This window comes from Nannobrachium achirus (genome assembly GCF_963921795.1).
Source record: "Nannobrachium achirus genome assembly, chromosome: 2".
NCBI lineage: Eukaryota > Metazoa > Chordata > Actinopteri > Myctophiformes > Myctophidae > Nannobrachium > Nannobrachium achirus.
This window is the reverse complement of record NC_137811.1, coordinates 51651459-51659817: the sequence shown is the minus strand read 5'-3', so window position 1 is coordinate 51659817 and position 8359 is coordinate 51651459. Positions and strand designations below refer to the sequence as shown.

The following is an 8359-nucleotide window of genomic DNA, read 5'->3' as shown; positions in this document are numbered from 1 at the left end:
ACTCACTACTGTACTTTATGCATGTAAAACACGTTCTCCATCAATGTCATTTACTGTACATATTCATCAAAGGTCGTAGTCATTCAGGACCACAGTGTCATCAATGTACAGTAAGTGTAACCACTATTGTCAGGATCCTTGAATGATATCAAATGAAAATTAAACTGAGGATTAGTGATAGAATGAAAGAGATGAGAAGCCAGTACTGCATGTGCAGAAATAGTGATGTGTCGTTCATGAGTGATTCGTTCATGAGAACGAATCACAAGAATGAATCGTGAACGATTCGTCCATTTCCTTAAACTGTTACTTTCGTGCTTTCGTTCATACCGTTCATTTCGTCCCCTCCCCCAAATAGCCCCCCGCACACAGGACGGGAGGGAGACGTAATAAAAACGCTCCCGCGATATTGTTTTTCACAGGATGATCACTCTACGAACGGTGAACGCGAACGAATCGTTTGAATGGATCATTACCGTGAACGTGAGCTAAATGATTCATTCACTGAAATGAACACTTTTGCCCACCACTAGTGCAGAAAGTGTTTCTTTACTTTCATGTATTTTCTTACAAATATTACATGCATCTGGAATAATTTATAATATATTTACAACTGTATGCCTGACAATAATGGAGCATGGAGTGAATGTTATTGTAACATATTTTCATTCATGTGGATGAAGCAAGAGAAGTGGAAGGAACACTATCAATGAGCTATACAGGTCAAAGGTGGGCCAACATAACTATGTGTGTTGCAGACTCTAGTGAAGGTGTTGGGTGCGTGTTGGGCGCTTTGGCATGTATACCCTTCTGCTGAGCTGGTCGAGTCATCACTGTGATGTCAGAACAGGTCAGCTATATCCATCCATAGATAGAGTCTGTGAGGTCAGATGTAGAGGTATTGACCAGCTCCATAGATGGAGATCTAGGTGATGATCCAGTCGTCTCCATGTATGGATATCCAGGGTTTGATGAGGTTAGTGTTGTGATCTTCATATATGGAGATCCAGGTGATGATAGCCAGCAGTCTTGATTTGCAAATGAATTCTGTCTTGGCCATACATGGAGAGTCCATATATGGGCATTCCCAGATATGGGCTTATTATTGATGACATCAGGGATCTCCATATATGGGCATGGATATCCAGGTGATGGTAGTCAGCAGTCTTGACAGTCAACAATGTGATGTCAGAACAGCTATAGACATTGAGGCGTTACGGACGGACATGATGTGCCGGTTTTCATAGTAAACTGCGACCTATGGTCGCAAATATACGTTTATTGCTACTAGTGTTGATGATGTCTTGTTTTATTGTATTATTTATTATTATTTTATTATTGTATATTATTGTTAGTCTTTATGTCTTGATGAATTGAATATACATAGGACCACAATGTAAACAAGCCCCTTGGGCTTTTGGTGTTTTCCTTTTAGCAATCATTGTAATGTTGTACGGTACCAATGTACTATTTGCAAACTGTTAATAAAGTGTGTTTCTGGTTCAAATCTGCTGCTGTTCCCGCCTTCAGGAACAGGAAGCAGGTATGGCAGCTTCTGGAAAAGGGAACAGCATAGTGCCTATTCCATTCCTTGATGCATTGTATCAAATCTGGTGCTGAAGAGAGAGGGCAGGGTTCCTCCCCATACTCTCAATTTCTCAGTCGTATTAAGGATCTCTTCTCTTCATGGAGGTGGAAGGTATATGACCACCGTCCACATGACCAGATGTCCCTCCTTGATGCAATGAATGCTGGCTGTCTGGCAATCACAGCTGGGGTTATCAAGGGTGAATGCGCCACTGCTGGTGATATTTTCCTCTTTGCATAGTGAGGGGGAAAATGTGATTGACCATAACCTTTTTTTTTAGTAAAGGTGCAGTATACTTTATTTTGGGTCTTTGACCTTGCTTAGTTTTCATGAAAATACAGATTTTATTTTCATAATCAGCTTGGCCTATTTTTATTTATTTTTAGTTTTTTCTTTGCAAATATAACTTCTGTTTCAAAAAGTGTGCTCAAGCAATCAAGAAAATCGGTATCCAAATCTGTGGCTATATATGTAGTTGTAATTGTAATTGAATGGGTGATTGAATGGTGGCAGATTGGAGAGGAATAATCTCTCTCGGTCTCTCGGTCGTCCTCAGACGAGCTTCCATCGGAGTCTCCAATCTTTCCGGTTCTCCATACACCCAGTCAGCTCCGAAGAGCTTTCAGCTCTGTCCACATACATGTTCTGTACACAGGATTCCCAAGCGTGATTTTGACAGTGACATCACTGCTCTCTTCTTGTTTAAGGCATCTGAGGCACCATCAATATTATTTCCAAACAAATGAATGTATTGATACAATGTAGAACTCCCACATGGCAAACATATTCAGCATGGATTCACCAGTCACACATTGTGTGACTTCTAAGGCACAGTTTGAACTATAAGGCCTCTGTAGTGCCCCTTCTGGCTCAGAGAATATCTTTAATCATATTGAGAAGGTCTAACTGTCAACCTGGCCACCTGCGCTATAAGACTGGCTTTTCTCTCTCTCTCTCTCTCTCTCTCTCACACACACACACACACACACACACACACACACACACACACACACACACACAGACACGCCGCAAACAAACACAGCTTATACTCTCTCTTTCCCCCACCCTCTCTCTGTCTCTCTCACCCTTTTCTCACATGTACGCGTGTGCGTGCGCACACACACACAAACACTAAAAGCACACACACACACACACACACACACACACACACACACACACACACACACACACACACACACACACACACACACACACACACACACACACACACACACACACATCACAAGGACAGCGCTTGTCAAGGGCAGCAGGGCCAGTCTCTCTCACTGTGGACTATAAACACACACAGGTGGTCTGGCCTCGTTATCCTCAGATGCCCAGAGTGGAACAGGCCAGAGTGTCTGATAGATGTCTGTAACACCAACAAGGCCTGTGTCTGCTTGTGTCAAAAGGCCCCTCTGAACCCGCATTCTCTGCCATTTGCTGTATGGACACACAGCCAACCCAGAAGGGTCGCTGTGTTGTTGAGGGTAACCGTAGAGTTTCCTTCCAAGACAAGATATCTGTCATTTTTAAATAAATCACATTTACAGTGATGAGACATTTGCTGGCCGGTCTTTTTGGAAGGTGTTCTTATTAGTTAAACACTGCATTTTCCTATTCCTAAAAAATATAAATATTTTTAAATTCATTTGACTATGGTGCTATTCAGGTCTCATGGAGAATTATGCAAATATGGCAAATCATCATAATTTTAAAACTAACTGATAGAAGTGTGCATTATCAATGCTAGTATGACGTATATGTCATCTAGTAATAACACTAATATTTTTTAAATACACAAATATTATTATCTAATTATTAAAGATGTATACTTCATACATCACAATTCAGGACATAAGCTATGATAGAAACAAAAACACATAAAGCACTTTGATCTAAAGCAGATATTCCATCAGGGGGCACGGTTCAGAAACATCCTCTAATGGAAGAAAGATAGACCTATAGCTGTCCAAGGAAGGAAGGAAGGAAGCAGTGCTTAACTTTATATATTAATTGATATCGGCACTTCAGGCTCTCGCTTATCTTGATTGCACCTGCAAAATCTCAAAAGTATATATTGATGCAATTTTTTTAAATCTAAAATATCCACAACAAACACTGCAAGACTTGTATCTCAATAATGTCCGTGTTTACTCAGCCTAATTCTGCATGAACTTGATAAACCAAATTATTTCTTTTATTTACTTGCAGTATATTATGGGTAAAATTACTCTATCGCCTTTGCACAACTGTCACTGTTGTCAGCGTTGACATTGACACAAATTAACCAAGACGCACACCTTGAGAGAAAACTTGAGACGACACATTTCTTCCTGGAAACTTTACCCTTTAATTGTTTTGACAACTCACAAGCCAGTGAAGGTCAAGTCCAACAGTGCAGCTGACAGTAGTGTACAAGTTCCCTCTCACACTGGCAAGAGGGTGGTGAGGTAAATTCGGCATTAAATGTCAGGATTCTTTTTTCTTCTTCTTTCTTTTTTACATTAACAATGTCTGATGACTTTCCAGCAGAGAAATCAATCAGTGTTCACCAAATGTCATTTCCCAACACAATGTTTGTATTCCAAAAGGGAGGATGTTAATCATTAGTCCACAATTTTTTATAAATTCATTAAAACAAAGTTTAATGATTTGGTGGTGGTGAATCATTAATGTGTTAAGAGCAGCCAATGTCCACACAAAGACAAACCCAAAGGAATCACAGAGCCTGCAATACAAGTATAAACACCGCTATGCAGCTATAGTGACATTAAGGTTATGGTCTGTGGTTTTAATTGTAAACACTCTCTCTACACTTGCCAAAGGTTCTGTAACTGATCTACTCTTTTTGTCAACGGCCAAAGGTAAACCAAATCATGCGTTGTATTCTTTTTTTTTTAGGTTAAAACACCATAGTGACCACAGCTTTAAATGGTTCAGCTTGTTGTCATAATACAAATAGTTAATCGATTAAAAAAAAAAAGATTCAAGAGAAAAGCTGAGCTGGGCGAATAAAAATAAAGGTAGAGGAATTTGACTGGAACTCCTTCACCACAGTATCTACACAGGAGGTTTCAGTGCACATTCTATATCTTTGCAATGAGTTTGACATGCTACATATTAAAACTATTCCAAACACTGTGAAGAGTTAACTGATATCATGATGTGAGGACTTTATTGGCAGAGCATGATCACATTCATTCACTAGACTTAAAAGTGAAAACACGATATTTACATAACCAAAAACAAAACAAAAAAACATTTTAATAAAAATATCTTATAATTACAATAGTCTATTTTAAGCATATAAGTATTTCCTTTCACATACATTTATAGAACATTTTCTTTCTTTATATGTACAATCTTAATTGTCTCGACTCAGAATTGTTCTTCTTTACAATATTAAACATTTTCCGATCCCAGGGAACATCCCTGTTCAACACAAATCATCTATTTTAAACAATAGATGTCAAAAACGTACAATTATTTTCAACGTTTAGTAAAGCTTTAAACTGTTGTTTTTAGCTATTTTATGCACACTTCACAAACTGTTTTCAAAATGCTCTTGACCAAGTTTCCAACAAAACTTCGCAGCAAAGGATTTCACATCTTTCATCCATATAAAATTCAAATGACAAGAAATAAGGTTATTATGGCAAGAACAAAGGGGATGCTTGGATATCGCGGCCCCTCATTTGAACAAAAAAAAGGGATATAAATAGCGTTATTATTTCTGTTTAATTCCTCCCAGCGGTTTTTGAAATCCCCCTGTGATTGTGCCTCCAGTGGGTGTGAGTCCCTGGCGAAGATTTGCTGGCTTTGGACCGGCTCTGTGCGGGCTGCACACCTGTGGAGGGGGGATGAATAGAGGGGGTGTGTGAACCGAGAGCTCCAGACTGACTGGCGCCACCGACAAAACAGAGGCCATGCTTGATCAACAACCCAAAACACACCAGGTCAAACAACAACCACAGTTCTCCGGGCTTTTGGGCAAACTTTTATACAAGACACAGCTGCAAGCAGCCAATAGACTGCCACCGGGCCTCGGTCATTTACAAGGCGAAGAGAAAGGGTGTGAGACAGAGGCAGAGAGAGAGGGGCCACGGTGACGCTTTAACCCTCTGTCTGCTGGGGGGGGGGGGGGGGATTGCTACACAAGGGACAGTTATTGCGCAATGCACAGCTGCCACCGAGGTTATTGGCAATTTCCAGTTCCCCAATTATTATTTTCCTGATGTCTGCTGGGCAACCTAAAGCAATGTGAGGCCCAGCATACAGAGTAACGTCAAATGAACGAGAATGCACCTATATGCACTTCAAGCCTATGAAGTATGAACCAATATGTTGTCTAGAGGCTAGAGTCGAATATCCCTCATGTCCATCATAGTGTGACTTATTTAGTGTGATGGGAGAAAATAAAATAAAATCAACCAATTGATGATGCTCAAAAAAATAAAATAATAATAATAAACTGCAGTTTAAATAGCCATGGCTGAAACGTTATAGTAAAAAGTCAACTTACCATTGTGTTGTTGTTGTTTTTTTATTTCAGCGGCATAAAATTGAGTCCTCCGGCTTTTTGACTATTGATGTCCTCTAAAAGAAAAGGAAGGAAAATGTTTTAGCCCTCAGTGACAACAGTAAATAAATGATAGACCTTGTGCCCACAAAATAAATGATGGGCAACAGCAAAGCAGAATAAAACGAGCAGGCTATTAGCTTATATAATAAATTCTATTATAGCCTATTGAATAACAAATGGGCTGTATTGTGAGCAGTGGAGTGGGCTGCACGCTGAGGTACTTCACCTATCCTGTGATAAGGTGGGCCTCTGTCACACAGCAAATGCTCACAGTCATTATGATGCTAATCATTTAAGCCCACAATCAAGTGCGCAATCTTAGACTCGCCAAATGCATTTTACGCATGATTTTCGAGGCCAGTGTGCAAGGGAAATAATAATAATTAATTGTTTTTATTTTTCTTCTAAAGCTAGTTCCATTGAGCCGACACACCAATTTGAGAGGACAATGACATATAACGGGAACGCTGCTCGTGACATGACGCGCTTTGTCTGTCTGAGTCTGACGGGCGGACATGTGTGTGTGTGTGTGTGTGTGTCTGACAGCCGAGGGAGGGAGCCACGGCTCCCGGCGTGTCCCGATAGAGATGGACGCTTCTTACCTGGTGGTCAATGTTGAGTACCGTCAGCGGCGTCCGGCTGGGGTTGGAGGCGGGAGGGCACGTCCCGGTTCTCTGCTGTGGTTTATTGAGAGATGGGTGCGTCTCCAGCGCTAGCTGCAGGTCCAAGATGTAATCTATGACATGCTGGAGGATTTCCACTTTGCTGACTTTCTTATCCTGCGGTATCGTGGGCACCAGGCGCTTCAGACGGCTGTAGCAGTCGTTCATGTCGTACTGCAGGCAGAACAGGTCCTCTTCTTCCATCTTGCACCGGCTGATGTTGAGGCTGTGCTCCGACAGATAATGCAAAGGGCGATCGTTGCTGCCGCCGTAGGAGGAATCCTTCTGGGGGCGGACTGGAGTAACAGCCTTCATTTTAGATGACAACGAAAAAACGCACGGTTCAGAAAGGGAGACGGAGGGGGGAAAAAAACAACCCACAAAACAATTACTGTAGTAGTGGTTATTTTGCGATTACGACACTATATATAAAACGCTTAAAATGTTGTAATACCTGTTTGACGAAAGTACAAGATCACAAAAAAACCCGTCTGTGAAAGAAGGCGTTAATAATGCTATTCTGTCAACAACACATCCCGAGGAGACAGGGAAGCTCTCTTACTTCACGCAGACACGGTGGCGTGAAGGGAATGAATAGATTTCCTACATTTATAGAGGAAAGGGGAGGCGCCAGCCGCGGCGCACTGACAGTTCTGGGCGAAAAGCTGGTCAATCACGAGCCGCCCGCTGCCCACCGACGGACACAACGGAGCCTATAAAAAGGCGTGTCTCATTCTGTGTGTGTGTGTGTGTGTGTGTGTGTGTGTGTGTGTGTGTGTGTGTGTGTGTGTGTGTCTGCTTGCGTGCGTGCGTGCGCGAGCGATGGTGGCTGTGGTGCGCGCGCTGCGGTGGGCTGCTTGTCTGTAGAAGAAAGGTGTGTGTGTGTGTGTGTGTGTGTGTGTGTGTGTGTGTGTGTGTGTGTGTGTGTGTGTGTGTGTGTGTCAAAACCATATGAATGAAGGCATATGAATGAAGGCATATGAACTTAGACACCTACTCCTGCCCATAGGCCTGTGAGGAACAATACAGTCATGAAATTGAACCATAAAGATATGCTATTTTCCATTTCATTTGGACAGCTTTAGCCAAATATAGCATTATGTGTGTAGGCTGTTGTCCATGCGTAATTACGCACAGGCAGGAGCCAGCGGCCAGCCACTATATTGGAGATATTTACACATGCTTAAACCATGCACTTTATTTATACTTTATATAGCCTATACTATTCGTGTCTTTGTTTCTGGTAGCCTACTGGATCAGAAGGTGTGCATTATTTGACTTGGTAAATATCTTTTCTAAACAAAGTGCGTTTAATATAAAACGCTATGGGAGCCAGGGACAGCCTATAATTTGGCGGGCTGCCCGCCTGCGCCGCATTCCCATTCCTTTACCCAGCTGTGTGTGTTATTGTGCCTCCTACATTCCTCCACTCCCAGGGACCATATTGCGACGCTCTGCTCCCTCGCTGACAGCGTTTATTCAGCGACCCGCCGGGCAGACTGCCTGGCGCCGGACCGTGACGTC

The 8359-nt window shown here is 42.0% G+C and overlaps 1 protein-coding gene across 1 annotated transcript; it reads right to left on the bottom strand.

The window, feature by feature from the left end:
* Positions 1–4749: 4749 nt before the first annotated feature.
* Positions 4750–7410, bottom strand: id4 (inhibitor of DNA binding 4). The gene is made up of 3 exons (XM_080745658.1): positions 6776–7410; positions 6114–6187; positions 4750–5438 (listed from the first exon to the last, which is right to left on the bottom strand). The coding sequence occupies exons 1-2, from the start codon at positions 7148–7150 to the stop codon at positions 6140–6142; spliced, it is 423 nt and encodes a 140-aa protein (XP_080601784.1). The 5' UTR covers positions 7151–7410; the 3' UTR covers positions 4750–5438; positions 6114–6139.
* Between the last annotated feature and the right edge of the window lie 949 nt (positions 7411–8359).